At 45.6% G+C, this 18673-nt stretch overlaps 1 protein-coding gene across 3 annotated transcripts in view; it reads right to left on the bottom strand.

The window, feature by feature from the left end:
- SYN2 (synapsin II) overlaps positions 1–18673 on the bottom strand; it is a 258206-nt gene that overhangs the window by 14813 nt on the left and 224720 nt on the right. For all 3 annotated transcript variants that reach the window (XM_056804670.1, XM_056804671.1, XM_056804672.1), the window contains exon 10: positions 18170–18319. In XM_056804670.1, coding sequence (XP_056660648.1) covers positions 18170–18319 — 150 coding nt within the window. The remainder of the gene's footprint in view (positions 1–18169; positions 18320–18673) is intronic.

Genomic DNA, 18673 nt, shown 5'->3' with positions numbered 1-18673 from the left:
CCTTCCAGTGAGCTCAAGTCCATAATGAATTTTCTTCATAATGTCTCCTCTTGATTCTTTATTATCTATTTATTACACACATACACATCCCAAATGGATTTAAGATCAACATAACTAAGAATTTTCTAAGTAATGCTATGCAAGAATGGAATGGTCTGCTTTGGGAGATGGCCTAATGATCTGCCATCAATTGCTAAAGGGATTCCTGAATTTGGAGGAAAGTCAGATTAGATCACCCCCTAAAGTTCCTTGGATTCTGTGATTTCCCATTTTGCATTAAGATCTGAAATTCTTTCTGGTTAGCTCCCTTACTCAATTTTGTCTCCTCATATTAGATGATAAGCTCTTTGAGAGTCCACACAGATCATATCTTTTTTTTTAAACCCTTAGCTTCTGTCTTAGACTCAATACTGTATATTGGTTCTAAGGCAGAAGACTGATGAGGGCTAGGTAATGGGCATTAAGTGCCCAGGGTCACACAGTTAAGAAGTGTCTGAGGCTAGATTTGAACCCAGGACCTCCCATCTGTGGTTCTTAATCCATTGCCCCCCTGATCCTATCTCCTTTGTATATAGCTGTTTGCATGTTGTTTCATGATTAAACTGTAAACTACTTGAGAGTACAGACTGGGTTTTTGTTTGCTTTTTTGCTTTTCCTTGCAACCCTAGCACTTAGCACAATGTCTGGCTCATAGTAGGTACACAGTAAATGATTGTTGATTTGACTCCTTCCTCTTCTATACCCCAATTCTCTCACCAAAGCCTACTAGAGAACTGAGCCACATAGAAGGATCACTGGAGCAAAGCTCTGGAGGTAAAAAGTCCCTCTGGGGTCATTTAACCCAGCCCTTTCATTTTGAATAAGAGGAAATGAAGTTAAAGAGAAAGGATTTGTTAAAGGTCATCTATTTGCCAATAAGTGACAGAGGCCAGAGCTAGGATTTGAACTCAGCCCCTCTGCCTCTAAGTCCAGTGCTCCACTTTGTGTCTCCCAAATATTTATTAAATGAGCACATGATGAAAGACACAGTAAGTAAATGACTAGAGAAGATGAATCTCACTGTTACTTGGGATATTGGCTCCTTGGGAGGGTTGAGATAGAAGCAGTGGGAGAGAGAACCCATGTTAACTATCAAAACATTTCCAAATATTTAATTTGACTTTACTATTTGTCTTATACCAAAATTAGATTCCCATCCCTCAAAGAAGTGAGATGCATTAGCCAATCACATCTCTAAAGGCAACCTCATTTTCCAGAATCCCCCTAAAGGGCAAACCCAATTTGATGACAAAATCTAGAGAGATAATGTGAGAGAAGACATTAAGTGTCTGCCTGCCTGCCTGCCTGCCTGCCTGCCTAAGGAGGCCAGTTTAGGATTTCACAGAACCCTAAGGCATCCAGGCACCTTGGACAGAGTCAAGAGGCACTGAAACTAACTTCCATGCTGTCCCCAGTCTATGACCTCTTAGAACCCTGGTCTTTCTTCAGCAGTCAGCTGTGATGGCATCTTTTCAGCAAAGGGTTCTCCAGTATCTCCAGTGCCATGCACAGTACCTGGCACATAGTAGGAGCTTAATCTATGTTCATTACATTTACCAGATTGAACCACATTCTTTTACCTTCTTTCACACCTAGCATTTCATGATCAATGAATCAGTCTGATTGGGTGACCAACAGAAATGAATGGCCCTAAGGATCTTTTTTAGATCCAGTTCAGAGATTGACTCCATGCTCACTGAGTTATGTGCTTCTAGCACAAAGGTTGATGCCTCTGGATCTTCAAAGACAAAGAAAAGACAAGAATAAATTACGGAATCAAAGCCAGAGCTTTATAGATAAAGTAACTAGAAATCACACAGCCCAGGTCAGCTAGGTGGCTCAGTGAATTGAGAGCCAGGCTTGGAGATGAGAGGTCCTGGGTTTAAATCTGACTTCAGATACTTCCTAGCTTTGCTACCCTACTAGGCAAACCACTGAAACTCAGATGCCTGCCTCTTACTACTCATCAGCCTTGGAATCTGTTCTTAATATTGATTGTAAAGCAGAAGGTGAGAATTTTTTTTAATCCAGCTAATCCAATCCCTCAAGGACAAGAATTAGCAGATCACTTTTGTATTTGTATCATCTCCAGATCTTAGCAAAATTCTTAGCACATGGTGAATGCTTAATAAATTATTTTTCATTCATTTCACTCAACTCTAAGGCTTTCTAGGTTGTTTGGGCTGGAATAGGAGGCTTAGGGGGAATTTTGAAAGTTAAAGACTATCTGAGACAGTGAAAGCTGGAATGGCCTCTGGCTCTGGCCTCTCTTTCAGACAAACTTCAGGCATGGCCAAGGCTTAAATGGGGCTTCAGAGAAATTGAGTGATTTGTCCAAGGTCACACATAGTGAGTGCTGACAGGACTGAAGGCAGTTACAGAACAGGGTGTAGAGCCCCACCTGGGGCTCAAGGACATCTGGATTGCTCTTTCAGCTAGGTTGAAGTCAAGTTAAATAAAGGATTCCCTGGTCTGTGAGGACAGATCCTCTGCCACGCAGACCCAACCCAACGCATTTAAATTCAAAGGCTTTAGACTCTAAATTCCAAAGGCAGTGGTCAACTGTGGCCTCTTTCAGGTGGCTTTTGGTATTTCCCAGAAATCAAGAGGATCTGTGGGAACTACATGGTCAGTCTTCCCACAGCCCCAAGAGGGAGGCTGGGTTCAGTAAAGGTCAAGTCCTTGCCTGGGCACACTGACCCTTTCATGGGGGCATGAGCTCTTGCCAGCACTGGCCTTCTGCCCATGGGAGAGCATGGATTTGTCTGTCTCCCACCTGCTTTTCCTTTTCATACACTTTGTTTCCTCTTAGTATGCTCTCCCCAAGATGCCCATCTCCCTGAGATGTCCATCTTGGACTCTTGCTCTCAATTGACTATCATCCAATCTTTAGCTGAATGTTGTCTGATGATATCTCTAGATATTTTTCTCCTCCAGGGAGAAATTTCCAATGGGGTGGGGAATGTGGGAACCATAAAGCAAGACGGTGAGACTAACTTTTATTTAAATTATTTTTCAGTCATTTCAGTCATGTCTGACTCTCCATGTCCAAATATGGGGTTTTCTCAGCAGAGATACTAGAGTGGTTTGCCATATTTTTCTCCATATCATTTTACATATGAGGAAACTGAGGTAAATGGGGTAAAGTGACTTGCCCAGGGTCACATAGCTTTTAAGTGTTTGAGACAAGATTGGAGCTCATAAAGATGAGCCTTCCTAACTCCAGATCCAGCATTCCAATGCAGTGCCACTTAGCTGTCCACTATTTAACTATATTGTACATGTTTGTATTTATTAATTTTGTATTTATGCTGTACATAATACATGTAACAAAACCAAGATTTTCTGGGGCCGCTATGTTTGGTGCTGAGAGATCCTGGGATCAAATCTGGCCTTCTTAGCTGTGTGACTCTGGGCAAGTCATGGAACCCCCAATGCCCAGCCCTTACCACTCTTCTGCCCTGGAACCAATACTTAATATTGATTCTAAGACAGAAGGTAAGGGTTCAAAAAGGAAGAAGTATTTATTAAAGGTTTCCTATTTGCCAGGCATTGGACTCAGTGCTATGGATACGAAGAAAGACAAACATGCCTTGTTGGCAGGGATTGTTTCTGCATGCCCAGCACTGAGCACAGTGCCTCGCAGGTAGGAGGCACTGTCAGTGGTTCAGCATGAAGGGCTATGATTTTATCGGTAGACATGACACTGAAGAAGAGATCAGACCATGTACTTTCTTGCAGCACTCTAAAGACCATGGGACTTGGCCATCTATCTGGATTAGAGTGGGATCTTTCTATCACTTCCCTCCCCATTAGAATGGCAGCTTCTTGAGAGCAGGGACTGGCTTACTTTTCCATTGCTTGGCACACAGTACTTTGCACATAGTAAACACTTAATCAATGCTTTTTATTTCATTCATTCATTTTGAATGGATAGATGGAGGCTTGGTATGAGGATGATCATTCTAACAATTCTGGGCTCATGAGAAATAAAGTTGGATCATACAGATCAACTTGATTATTTTACAAGGAAACTGATCAGAAGGGCTCGATGTCAAGACCATACAGGGAGTAAACATCAGAGCTGTCCAGTATAACACAGGATGCCCCATGAGGGTAGTGAATTCCCTGTTGCTCAGAGAATTTGAGCTGAGGCAGAATGCTATTCAGAGATGCAAAGGAAGAAGATCAGTCTAGGCTGTCTGGATTAGGGAGAATGAGGATTTAGATTTAGGATTTAGGACCATGATCCAGAGCTGGAAGGGACCTAACCATTTTAGAGATAAGAAAGCTGAGGCAATCAAGTGGTTTGACTGAATCATTACTGTTCAGCAACTTTTCAATCACATCCAACTCTCTGTGAACCTATTTGAAGTTTGCTTGGCAAAGCTACTGGAGTGGTTTACCATTTTCTTCTCTGGCTCATTTTAAAGATGAGGAAACTGAGGCAAATAGCGATAAGTGTCTGAATTCAGTTGTCTTTCCCCAGTCTCATGCTATTTCCCTTTCATCTAGAAGTGTCTAAGAATGCCCCTTCATGCACTAAAGAATGAATCTGTGTAAAAACACTGAGGAAAGGCAACAGCTTGACTACAGGGGTGGAGGGGATATGACTGAGGAGAGACTCTAAATGAACACCTTAATGAAAATACCAACAACATGGAAAAGAGTTTGGACTGAGGACATATGTGATACCCAGAGGAATCACGCATCGCCATTGGGAGGGGTCGGGGGTGGGGGAGAAAAAGAAAATGATCTTTGTTTCCAAGGAATAATGTTTGAAAGTGACCAAATAAAATAATGTATTTTAAAAAAAGAATTAGTCTGTGATGAAGATGAGATTGTCATCTCTCAATGTTCCATTGTATGATCCAATACTGTAGAATGAGTTTCAGACTCAGTCAGGAAACCCGAGTTCCAGTTTCTGCACAGATACTAGCTACCTAGGCTGCCTCAGGCAAGTGATTTCCTTTTCTGCCCCTCAGTTTCTTCGTCTTGAAAATGAGAGAGTTAAAATCAGTCATCTGGATCCTTCTCGTTCCCAAACTCTGGGATTTAGAGGCAGTAGAACTTCAGGTAATAATAGCTCCTCTAGGGGTAGCTAGGTGGCTCAGTGGCTAAAGAGCCAGGCATGGAGTCCAGAAGACCTGGGTTCAAATATGACCTTGGATTCTTCCTAGCTGTGTGACCCTGGGCAAATCACTTAACCCCAGTTGTCTAGCCCTTACCGCTCTTCTGCCTTAGAACTATTGATTCCAAGATGAAAGGTAAAGTTTAAAAACAAAAACATGGCAGGCATTGTACTTGGTGCTTTGCAAACACTTCTCTTTTTTTTTTTGGTAAAGATATTTTATTTTCCCAATTATATGTAATAGCAATTTTTCACATAAGTTTTCTGCAGTTATATGATCCAAATGGCCTCTTCTTCCCTTCTCTCCCCCTTCTTGGAGGGGGTAAGCAATTTGATCTGGGTTACCCATAGATTATCAGCTTTGCAAACACTTGATGCTCATAAGTAAGTGCTATTAGAGGATGACCATTTTCCAGTTCAGTGACTTGCCCAGGGAGACATAGCTAGGGAACATCTAAGGCTGGATTTGAATTCAAGTCTCCCTAACTTCAAATCCAGTGTTCTAACCAATGGACTATCTTGCTGCCTTTAATGGTTGAGGAGGTCTTGTGGAAGTCATTCCAGCACCCTGAAATACCACTGGGTAGGCTACTATTTCTTCTACCTGTATGTCAGGCCAACCTTGGTTCTCCCTCATCACAGACTCCCAGAATGTTAGAGTTACGTTCTAAAACCCTGACCTTCTGTCGTAGGATCAATACTGTGTGTTGGTTCCAAGGCAGAAGAGTGGTAAGGGCTGGGCAATGAGGATTAAGTGACTTGCCCAGGGTCACACAACTAGGAAGTATCTGAGGCCAGATTTGAACCCAGGTCTTCCCAACTGCAGACCTGATGCTCTATCCACTGCACCACCTCTCTGCCTCAGAATGTTGAGTTGTAAGAGACTAGTATAGCTAGTAAGTAGCGGAGACAAGACTGAAATACAGGTCCTCTTGGAGCTGGAAAGACCTGGATTCGAATCCCGCCTCTGAGCATACTCCCTACATGAGCTTAGACCTCTCTGAGCCTCGGTTCCCTTGTCTGTAATCCAAGGAAGATGTACTCCATGGCCCCTGAGTTTCCTCCCAGTCTCCCTTGATGATCTTTTCATTCCAGAGGCCAGAGCTCTTCCTATGACCCCCATGCTGCTCTACTCCATTTTTGCCCTCCGACCCTGTGGCCAGGCTTGGAGGTGAGGGGTTGGGGGAGAGGAGGCCCTAAGTATGGGCTGAGATCGTCATCTCCTTCCTAATCCCCCAACCGGGAACTTCAGGCCAGCCCAGGAGCCAGAGCCTGGGAATGGCCGGCGCGAGGGAGCTGCTGGGCTCCCCTGGGCTCCATCAGGACCGAGTCCTGGAGGTTTCTGGGGGGGCAGGGAGGGAGGGAGCATTCCTCAAGGGGCCGGTCACTGCCCGGCCGAGACATTCCGGCTCCTTTGGCCTTGGGGCTGCTCAGGGCTCCTTCCCTCTGGACTCTGGCTTCCTGGGGATCTATCTTTGGTCACCAATAGCGAGGCTTAGGGATGCCTGAGAACAAGAATTCTTGGGGTGCCCCTCTTCCTCCCAGCATCCCTCCTGGAGATGACAGTCCAAGAGAGGTGTAGAGAGTGGGAGGGGGACAGTTTCCTCCCTGGCTCTGCTCCTTGCTCTCTGGATCCAGGGCAAAAGATGGGGCATTCGTTCCAGGGAGCAGAGAGTGCCACAATGGGATAAACTAGGAAGGACCCGGCAGTCTAAGGGCCAGAGATTGTGGGGTCACAGACTTAGAACTAAAAAGGACCTCAGAGACATCTCATCTGACCCCCCCCCCCATTTTACATATGAGGAAACTGAAGCTCAGAGAAGGGGAATAATTTTTCCAAGGTCTTGGGATAGGATTTGAACCCAAGTCCTCTGACTCCCAACATCCCACCAGGGAAAGGCAGAGGAGGAAGGATACATTTCCTAGTAGATGTGGGATCATCTTGTGCCCCTAGGGCAAAGTCCATGCCTGAGTCCTGAGTGCCTGAAAAACCGGGAGATTCAGGCATCATTTGGAGCCCAGCTAAAGGACACTCTGACCACTGAGGGAAGGCCCAAGTGAGGCAGGAAGGCCCGAGGAAGGCCGGAGCCCAAGCAGAGGGGGCCCAGTGCAGGCTCTGGTTCTAAGCCAAGGCTTGAGGAAACAGGTGGGAAATGAAATTTGGCATCTCTAAGTCTGGACCAGGCAGGCCGGCCCATGGAGCAGCAAGGGCTAGCTGTGGCTTCCAGGCTGGGGCCAGTCTGCCCTCTGGCCCAGCCTTCCTGGCATGGGGAGCCACAGAGAACAATTAGGCTGGCAGCTTCGGGGTGGCCATCAGACACCCACAGATTCCTCTAGGCAGTTCTGACAGCAATGGGGAAGATCGGACTTGGGAAATGAGGCCCATTGCTCTCGGTGCCCCCTCTGGGAGCCTCCCTCCCCAGGCCCTCTCCAGCATCCTGCATCCCACTCCCTTGCTGAAGTCTGAGCCCCAAATGGCTCAAAGTGTTTCCTTTTCTAGCATCATTAGCATTTTGGAGAAGCACCCTTCCCCCCCCAAAAAAAACACCCCACCTCAGATTCAAAAGAATGAATTTCTAATAGTGAAATGGCAAACCCTTTGAAAGGAAATGGAGGAGATACTTTTGGCTGCTGGGCCTGGAGCCATCTGGTAGGACGCCAGCCTTGGCAGGGGGTTCTGATGTCCAGAGGGTCCTAGCGAGACCCTCCAGAGTCCAGGGACAAAGTGTGGGAGCTCGCCTGCCTGCCTACCTTCACAACACTCCATAACTATAGCCAGAGACTTGAGGGGTCGCCTGAAGAGAGGAGAGGCTGCAAGCCTCGCCTGGCAGAGCCAACTGGGTGCTGGAACAATACAGTAATATTTTCTTCAGAATGGGGAGGGGAGGTTGGAGAACTGAGTCAGAGGGACAAGAGGACACAAGGAAAGGGCCCTCCCAAGGGGCCCCCCAGAAAGAAGAGGGCCCCAAGGGACCAGACTCGGAAGGTCTCTCTCTGGGACCGGGAGCTTCCCAAATCCCATCAGTCAGGAGAACATGCTTCCCAGCGTCCAGGCCAGGATTTCCAAGGAGGGGCCTTCATGGTCTTCCAGCTTCTCCCTGCATTTCCTAGTGGCACAGATCAGAGGACCAGCAAACGGGGAGTGGCCATCCTCATCCGTGAATTCAGGCAGACTACTTCATCTCGTTGGGCCTCTGTTTCCCCCTCTGTAAAGTAGGGGCACTTGGACTAAAGAATCTGGTCACAAAACCAGGAAGGTTTAGAGCTGAAAAGGGGAGACGGCTGGTGTTGGCCCTCGTTGTAGATCCGCTCTTAATGCTAGTAGACTTGGAGACCCTCTAGTCTGGCTTCTTCACTTTGTAGGAGAGGACTCTGAGAGGGAAGCTGACTTGCAAGGGGTTTGTGACCAGCCAGGATCAGAGCCGGAATTAGAATCTGGGCCTTCTGACTCCCCTGGTTACCACACCATGCAGGGCTGGCCTTCCTGGCTCTCATCCTTTAGGATTCTCGGATAAGCCACCGAGGCTGTTCAAAGAAACTCAGAGCTTCTTGGAGGGTCCTGAAAGGGTCCCAGCTTCCAGCCAAAGAGCTTTGGGAGAAAAGTTTCCAGCAGCCCACAAGGGAGACATGGATGTGAGGGGTAGGCTGGGGACGTGGGGGGCTACAGAAGACAGGCCTTCTCCTTGGCCTCTACTTATCAGCAAACAAGGCCAGGCAGAGGGGGAGCCGCTCAATTGTTGTCTCCATCCTATCTGAGGTCCTGGCAGGACGTAAGGCCCTCACGGGCAGAGGAAGGAAAGACACTGAGTGAGTCAACTGCTGAGAGTGTGTTGGTCTAAGGCCAGATGCCCCCTCCCCTCCCCACCCCCACCCACTCCCCCTCCATAGAGGAAGGGCCCGGAGCTTGCTCAGCAGTATTTGAGACAGGAAATTGGGAAAGGGTCCCAGGGTCTGGCCCCAGGAAAGAGGCCGGGCTCCTGGCCGGACACTGATGCCATCCCCTCCTGATTGGCTGTCTCCTGGAGTCCTGGCTTCCCCCAGGCTCAGGACCCTACGGGGAGTGAGGCATGGGGAAAAAATGTGGTCTGAAGGTTGCAGGTTCAGCTCTTGAAAAGAAGACAGGAGGTCTGCCATGTTCTCAGGCATTCTGGCTCCTTCCAAGCCCCATGCTCCGGCTGTTGGCTTTCCAAGAGTAGAGACAGCACCTACACACACACTCTCTCACTCTCTCTCTCTCTCTCTCTCTCTCTCTCTCTCTCTCTCTCTCTCTCTCTCTCTCTCTCTCTCTTTCTTCTCTCTCTCTCTCTCTCTCTCTCTCTCTCTCTCTCTCTCTCTCTCTCTCTCTCTCTCTCGCTCCTTGTATCCTTCCCTCTTCTCCTCCCTCACCCCTCTCTCCCTCTCTCTCCTCTTTCTCCCTCCCTCTCTCTCTCTCCTTATTCCCCCAGTCTTTCTTTCTCTTTCTCCCCTTTCCTCCCTCCTTCTCTTTCTCCCCCCTCTCCTTCTCCTTCTCTTTCTCTCTCCCTCCCTCCCTTTTTCTCTCCCTCTCTCCCTCTCTCCCCCCTCTCCTCCTTCTCACTCTCTCTCCCTCTTTCTCCCCCTCCCTTCTTCTCTCTCTCTCTCTCATTGATTCCTTCCCTCTCTCCCTCCTTCTCTTTCTCTCTCCTCATTCTCCCCCCATTCTCCCAGTCTTTCTCTCTCTCCCCCTCCCTCCCCCTCTCTCTCTCTCTCTCTCTCTCTCTCTCTCTCTCTCTCTCTCTCTCTCTCTCTCTCTCTCTCTCTCCCTTCCATCTTAGAATCAACTAGGCAATAGGGGTTAAATCATTTGTCCAGCGCTAGGAAGTGTCTGAGGTCAGATTTGAACCTAGGACCTCTGGTCTCTAAGCCTGGCTCTCAATCCACTGAAGCACCCAGCTCCCCCATCAACCTCATTCTCTGGATAAGCCAATCCCAGGGGAGCCTCCTCCTCTTCCTCAGGCCTTTGTGAGTTTCTGAGATTCCCCAAGGTCCTACCTAAGGGTCCAGCTCAGGCTATCTCCCTTGGGGCACTCAGACTAGGAAGTCCAAGGGCCAAAGGTCTAGTCCAGACATCCCATCTGTCATCCCCAGGTCATTGTCATTCCTCCACGTGAAGCGGAGAAAATGCTAGACATGGTACCCAGAAGGTCTCAGCTTGAAGCCTGGCTCTGGCACCAGCCTGAGGGTCTTAAGCCCTCTGGCCATATTTTCCAGATCTGTGAAATGGGATTAGCAGTACCTAGGGCTGTTATAAGGAGGAAATGAGGTAATTTAGTGCTTTGCAAGCATCTGGGCACTTTACAGGGGACACTCTCTTCTGTTGCTATCAACATTCTTCACTGACTTTTATGGGGGAGAAGACTGGAATAGAGCCGCCCACCTACCCAACAGGGCATTAACTAATTAATTAATTAAGGAAATTATACACACATACATATGTATTATATGTATATTACATGTATATATAATACGTGTGTATATGTAATATATTATGCATATATATAAAATCCCTCCAAAAATCTTCTCAAGTTGCTTATGTTGCTGCCTAAAATTCCAGCATTAGCAATTTATTCTTTTGACTTAAAAAAAAATATCATCTTCTATCTTAGAATTGATACTATATATTGGCTCCAAGGCAGAAGAGTGGTAAGGGCTAGGCAATGGGGTTAAGTGACTTGCCCAGGGTCACACAGCTAGGAAGTGTCTGAGGCCAGAGCTGAACCCTGGTCCTCCAACTCCAGGCTTGGCTCTCAATCTACTGAGCCACCCAGCTGCCTCCTCCCTTTGTCTCTTAAACATTTTTTGGCTTCCCGGAATTCCTTAGGAAAATAAAAATGCTTCCTTGAGACAGAGAAATAGCACATTGGGAACAGGCCTGGATTTGGAGAAAGAGGAAGGACCTGTGTTAGATTTTCCTCTGTGTGAGCCTGGGCAAATCTCTAAACTTCCCCAGACCTCAGTTTTCTCATTTGTAAAATGGGGTTCTATTCTATATTCTATCCCGTATTCTAATAGGAGAAAGTAATTTCTATTTTTCCATGTAGAAAATCCATTGTTACATGCCAACACAAAGAGGAGGGTCCAAAGACCCCTTCTCTGCTCTTTTCTACTCCCGTTACCTTGAATAAGTCAACTAACTTCTTTGGAAGGGGGTAGGGTAGGCAAGCCTAAATGTTTCCTAGCCGGTCCTCCAAGCTCTAAATCTCTGACCCATGACTCTATACGTCAGGCTGGCAGTTATCTGGAAGCAAGACCCCAGAGGGAACATGGCGGGCATCTCTGGAGTGAGAGCCAAGCACAGGGCTGGGCACACAGCATGCAGAGGAGAGTGGATGATGACGCAGGAGAGATGGGCATCCCAGAAGTGGGGAAGACAACCTCCTCAGACTCTAGCTCACTGATCAGAGTTCTAGAGTTGGGAGGGAACCCCTGAGACCATCTAGAACAGCTCCTTCGTTGAGGTTCTGGGAATTTAGGTGACTTGCCCAAGGACAAATCAAGTCACAATTTAGGTGACTTCAGAGGCAAAATTTGAACCCAGACCCCAGTGTATATACCAGCCTTAGTACTAATCTGTTTCCTAGAAGAGAGCTTTGGAAGAAGGAACCTGCCAAGTCTAAAATCCTCTGTTCCATCAGCTGTGAAAACTGAGGGGCTGCTGGGTAGGAGAGCCTGGAGAAGGTTGGAAATTTAAGAGACAGCAAGCTGGGGCCAATGTTGGCCACCAGGTGTCACTGTCACACTGAGAATAGGACATCCTAAGCTCTCCTTTCAAGGTCTCCAGTACCCTCCCCTTCAGAAATGAATGGGGGGTGAGCTGTGGTTAATTAATTAATCATTAATCTATACTAAGGGGTGAGCTGGTCGTCAAGTCCAGATTCACCTTGCCTCCTCATCCTCCCCAATAGTCTCCTTCCCATTTAACTAAAGAGGAAATGGAGGTCCAGAGAAATTAGATGATTAGTAGGCAATAAGAGTCAGAATTTGAACCCCGGTCCTGTGCCTTCACCTTCTTTCCTCTGTATCCTATGGATTTACTTCAGACATCCACCCTCCAACAGGGATCCAGATTTTATACCAATGATGACATTTGTGGGGTTGGTAGTGTGCTTTATGTACTTTATCTCATTCAAGGAAATTTTCTGAGGGGAATTGGGAAATCTCTCACTCAGAGCCTCCAAGACCCAAAGGGATGAAGGGAGGATTTCTGGCACTGTGCCAGGCAGGGGGAAAGATACTTGGTCAAAAGGCTGTCTGGTAACCCCACATACAGAAAGGGAATAATCATTTCTAGAGCGCCTGCTATTGGTCAGGCTTTGGGCTTTAGAAATGTTTCATACTCCCAGCAACCTTGCACGGTAGATGCTCTGGTGATCCCCATTCTACAGATGGAAAAACAGAGGCAGACAAATATTAGGTGACTTGCCCAAGATCACACACTGACAATAGGGTGAGTTTGGGTCTTGATTCTGTCCTTTTTCCAGATAGGAGTGAAGGGTTGGGGAAATGGTTTTGTTCCAGCTTCAGTAAGAAGCTTGATGAGAAGGCCATTAAAGAGGTGCAACTGTTCAGTCCTTTCTGCCATTTCTGACTCTTTGTGAACCCATTTGGGGTTTTCTTGGCAAAGATGTTGTGGTATTTTGCCATTTCCTTCTCCAGCTCCTTTTACAGATGAGGAAACTGAGGCAAGCAGGTGAAATGCCTTGCCCAGGGTTTGCCATTTCCTTTTACAGATGAGGAAACTGAGGCAAGCAGGGTGAAGTGCCTTGCCCAGGGTTTGCCATTTCCTTCTCCAGATCATTTTACAGATAAGGAAACTAAGGCAAACAAAGTCAAGTGACTTGCCAAGGATCATAGAGCTAGTGCATATCTGAGGTCACATTTGAACTCAGGTCTTCCTCACTCCAAGTCCAGCACTTTGCCCACTGTGCCACTTAGTTTCCCACCAACACTCTGCCTGATACAGACTAGGAAAATATTAGAACTGGGAGGAGTAGGGGGTCTTTGAAGACATTTAGTCCAATCTTATTTTACATAGAGCAAGAACTACAATGACCATAATAATGACAATAACACTGCAAAACACTTAAAACAACATTTCTGAGATTGAGAGGCTAGTGACTTAGCCAAGGTCATGGAGGGATTTTATGGCAGAATTTAGAATCGAACCCAGTTCTCCCAGGTCAGGGTCCCTCTCATCCTGGCTCCAAGATCATCAGATCTAACTCTAGGTCTCCTCTTCCCCCTTTCCTTCCCTCCCTCCCTTTCTAAAGCATGAAAGTCTTTTCATCACTTCTAGTTAAGCACAACACTATAATAATGGGCTTGCATCTCTGATAGGCAATTAAGCTTTGTTCTCCTAATTGCCTTGCTGTAACTTTCTAATGACTAACATCTTGAGGAATGGATTTGCAGCTCTTTTGCAAGAGATGTATCTGTAGGAAGAAGCCAAGGAGAGGTTGGCCAAGGTCTAAGTGAGTCCGGTAAGAGCTTCTGAGCCAGGGGCAGGCAGGGAGCCTGTGGCCACCCACCATTAGGAAGGAAACTGCAGCACTATGGGCATGGGGACTGGCTCAGAGCCTCCCCAGCCAGAGAGATCTGGAGAAACTGGAGCCCAACCTTCCCTTGTTGAGGTTGTTGTTATTATTTAATCATGTCCAATACTTCATGACCCCTTTGGGCTTTTTTTCTAGCAGGGATACCACAGTGGTTTGTCATTTCCTTCTCCAGCTCATTTTACAGATGAGGAAACTAAGGCAAACAGGGTTAAATGACTTGTTCAAGGCCACACAGATACTCTGTCATTTCTTTCTCCAGCTCATTTTATAGATGAGGAAACTGAGGCAAGCAGGGTGAAGTGACTTGTTCAGGGCCACACAAATACTTTGCCATTTTCTTTCCTAGCCCATTTTACAGATGAGGAAACTGAGGCAAACAGGGTGAAGTGACTTGTATAGTTCCTCACAGATATTTTGACATTTCCTTCTCCAGCTCATTTTGTAGATGAGAAAACTGAGGCAAACAGGATGAAGTAATTTGTTCAGCAGATAGTTAGCCACTTCCTTCTCCAGCTCATTTTACAGATGAGGAAACTGAGACAAGAAGGGTGAAGGGAATTGCTTAGGGTCACACAGCTAGTAAGTGTCTGAAGCCAAATTTAAATTCAAGTCCTTCTGACTCCAAATCTAGCACTCTATCCACCTAATTGTCCCTTGATGGTAGGCTTAATCTATTGTACTTGACACATGGTACTAACTCCTCCTTTATCCAGGACCTTGGCTGAAGGAATTTTCTAGAGATATTGAGGCCAGAGAAAAGTCCACAGAATCCTAGAGTTGGAAGCTTATGCCTTTAAATGCTAAAACTTTGATGGTAGATCAGAAAGACATGTGATCATAGAATCTAGATGAGAAAGAACATTTAGTCTCAGAGAACATTTAGTCTACAATCTCTTCATTTTACAGAGTAAAAAGCAGTCATAGAACTTGGCACAGAGGAATTCTATTCTAATGTCTTTCATTTGACAAAAGAAGTAATTGAGGAAGCATGGGGGAATGTGTCAGATTGAGAATTGCGTAGATCTGGGTTTAAAATCTCACCTCATACACTTACTAGCAATATGACTCTGGGCAAGTTATTAAATCTCTTTGGACCTCAGTTTCCTCATTTATAAAATAAAAGGGTTGGAGGCAATGACCTCTAAAGCCCTTTTCAGGTCTAAATTCATGTTCCTAAGAAGCCCAGTTGGCCAAAATTACACTTAATTTGATTCAGTTAGGCACTTAATATGTCTAAGGTGAGAATCAGAGGTGTCATGGATAGAAAGCTGGCTTAGATACCTGTTCACATCCCACCTCTGTCATATACCGGTCATGTGACCCTTCACAGTTCACTGAACATCTAGATCCTCCAACTAACTGCTTAAGACTGTAAGTTAGAGCCAGTGTCAATCAGTATTGGCAGAAAGAGCTTCCTTGCTGAGATTCCCTATACCTGTGTAGTTGAACCTATGATAGCACATGTGCCAGAGTGTGCCAGAAGGGGCTGCTTCCTTCCCTCTCTCCACACACACATAAGGACATTTCTCCTATCACTTGTCCCTCATCCCAGCAGCCCAATGGGAGCACTTCCTCCCATCCCTGTCTGGGGAAAGGCAAGGGGCTCACATGTGGCATGATGGTGTAATTTGGGCACTCTGTCTCTAAAAGGTTTGCCATCACTGCTATACAAAAGAAATCATCAAGGTGTCATCCATTAAAAATAAAAATACAAGTCTTTAGAAATATAAAGAAGAAAAAACTTCCCTGCCTTGAAGGAGCTCACATTTTATGGGAAGGATAGGACTTGTGGATAGAAAAATAAATATGATATAAATTGAAGTCCATTCACAACTAAATATAACATGCTATGTATAAAATCTATTTCAGATTGTTTACTGTCTCAGGGGGTTGGGGGAGAGAGAAAGAGAATTCAGAACTCAAAATAAGGAAAAATAAATGTTAAAATTGTTTTTCCATGTTATTAGGGGAAAATATCAAAAATAAAAATAAACAAAAATATGATATATTATGATATAACATGATAAAACTATATTTATGAGGTTCATTCTGACTAAAGCTGGCAGAATACAAATTCTCTGAGGGCAGGAATTTGTTTGCTTTTTTTAACCCCTTACCTTCTGTCTTAGAATTGATACTAAGTATTGGTTCCAAAGCAGAAGAGCAATAAGGGCTAGGCAATTGGAGTTAAATGACTTGCCCAAGGTCATTCAGGCAGATTTGAACCCAGGATGTCCTGTCTCTAAGCCTGACTCTCTATCCACTGAACAACCTAGCTACCCCTTCACTCACGTTTGTATTTATATCCACAAGGCCCGGCATAGTGCCTAGTCCACAGTAAGGACTTCAGGCCTATTGATAATCTAATTGAATCTATGTTGGTAGAATAGATTTTTGAAGGGGACCCTTCCCCCTTGAGATAAAACAATCTGCTAAATGATACCTGAAACTCTTTTGTTGAGGACAAAGTCTCTCGTTCTGTAAGAGACTTGAATGCAAGGATATACAGAGTAGGGGGACAACTTGAGAGAAGAAATAGATCCTTATCTAAAAGTCTGCTTTGACAGAAATATACAAGGTATCCAAAGAAGGGATGAGACGCTGTAGAGGAGGGAAAAGGGGAAGATGGCCCCTGACATACTTCAGTGTCTTCCCAATTGGGTCAGGGATCAATGTTGGCCCTTGGGAGCTTGGAGCCAAGTTCTTGGCTGGCCACTGGCAAGACTTTTCTCTGCAGCTGGTTGACAAGTTGACTTTAGCTCTAAAGAGGGGCCATTGTCTCTCAGAGCTGTCCCTTGCAATGGTCTGCAGCTCAGAGGAGAGGGAGTCATCTTATTGTCTGTGTCTGAATCCAAGAACCTCTCCCAGGGATACTTCTCCCACTGCAGCAGCACCAGTTTGAAGATGGATGTTCAATGCTTCAGTTGTGATTTTCTTGGCAAGGATACTGGAATGGTTTGCTATTTTCTTCCCCAATGGAGCCTTTTTGTCAGGAAATCAGAGGTTAAGTGACTTGCCCAGGATCATACAGCTGGGAAGTATCCAAGACTGGACTTGATCTCAGATCTTCCTGACTTCAGACCAATGCTCTTAACCACTGAGCTATAGCTGCCTCATGAAGATAGCATCTTTGTGAATATGAAAGTCTGCAATGAGTCACTCAAAGTTGACAGCTTAAGAAGTAACAGAAAGGGAGCAGCCAGATGGCTCAGTAGATTGAGAGCCAGGACTAGAGATGGGAGGTCCTGGGTTCCAAACTGACCTGGGTTCTGATCTGGGTTCCTAGTTATGTGATTCCGGGCAAGTCCCTTAACCCCAATTGCCTCCTTCTTGTTTCTCTTCTGCTTTAGAAGTGATACTTAGTATTGCTTCTAAGACAAAAGGTAAACATTATTAAAAAGGAGAAGAAGGAAGAGGAGAAGGAGGAGAAGGAAGAGGAGGAGGAAAAAGAGAAGGAAGGAGAAAAAAAGAGTTCTCACTACTTATTCAGGGAAGATTCAGGAAGGATCAGAGGTCAAAGAATAGCTTCTTTAGGAAAGAACAGAGGAATAGTTTGTTTCTCCTTTATCTTGAGGTCCCCAAAGGAACTTGGATGCTTCTTTCGGTTCTGTGGCAGACTCCTAGTCTAGTGAAGCACCTTGGTCCAGAAATAATCATCTCTTTCCTCTCCAAACTGGTCAAATCATCTTGATTTGCAGCAAGTGGGAAAGGCCCCAACCAGTAGGAAGTCCAAATTCCCCCTGGTTCTCTGAGCTGTCTAGGAGACTCCTAGACCCTAGAATGTGATCTTTTCAGGGTGTCAAGAAACCTCAGGGCCAATGGGGACACTATAATATAATATAACTTTATATATATGATACAATAAAAGATGATACAATGTGATATACCATAATGTAGTTATATAAAATGATCTAATAATGTGGAACTGCTAGATGATGCAGATAGAATGCTGGCACTGAAATCAGGAGGATCTGAGTTCAAATCCAGTTTCAGATATTTCCTAGCTGTATAGGCAAGTCACTTAAGCCTGTTTGCTCGAGTTTCCACATCTGTCAAATGAGCTGGAGAAGGAAATAGCAAACCACTCTGGTGTCTTTGCCTAGGAAACCTCAAATGGGGTTACAAAGTTCTGGACACAATGACAATAAAACAATACATGGTATAACATAGTACAATGTACTAGGACATGATATAACATACTATTCTGCTCTAATATAAAGTCTAAGGTGATGGGAAAGTCTTCCACACATGTTCCATTATTGAATGATTATTGAGTTCACCAGTGAGCACTCCTAGACCCACCAACCCCACATACTAGCTTCCTCCATCTTGTCCTTTGTAGGGAATTCAAGAGATAGCAGAGCCAGCTCTGTGGGCTCCAGCATCCATAAGTGACTCTCCAAGAGCTTTCAGCAGCCAAACTTACCTGTGGTTGCTGGGTAGTTGAGGGTCTCTGGGGAGACAGGGCAGGGGTCCTAGAGAGCAGCTGGTTCATTTTGGTGATGACCAGATCAGTGATTAGCTGTCTGTCCTCCACCTGGTGTTCCCCAATTAGAGGCATTGCACAATCCATGACCTGTCACAGAGCAAAATACAGATTATGGATTCAGATCAAGGGTTCTTAACCTCAGGTCTATGACTTATTTTAAAAATATTTTAATGGGGGCAGATCGGTGACTCATTAGATTGACAGTCAGACCTAGAGATGGGAGGACCTGGATCCAAATCTAGCCTCAGACACTTCCTAGCTGTGTGACTCTGGACAAGTCACTTAACCCCCATTGCCTAGTCCTTACCACTCTTCTGCCTTAGAACCAATACAGTATCGATTCCAAGATGGAAGGTAAGGGTTTAAAAAAATAAAAGATGTCTCCAGTGACAAAGAGCTCCCTAGTCCATCCTGGAAGAACTCTGATGGTTAGAAAGTTCT

The sequence above is a fragment of the Monodelphis domestica genome, chromosome 7, assembly GCF_027887165.1.
Source record: "Monodelphis domestica isolate mMonDom1 chromosome 7, mMonDom1.pri, whole genome shotgun sequence".
Classification (NCBI taxonomy): Eukaryota; Metazoa; Chordata; class Mammalia; order Didelphimorphia; family Didelphidae; genus Monodelphis; species Monodelphis domestica.
Note: the sequence above shows the minus strand (reverse complement) of the source record. Positions and strands in the feature narration are given on the sequence as shown.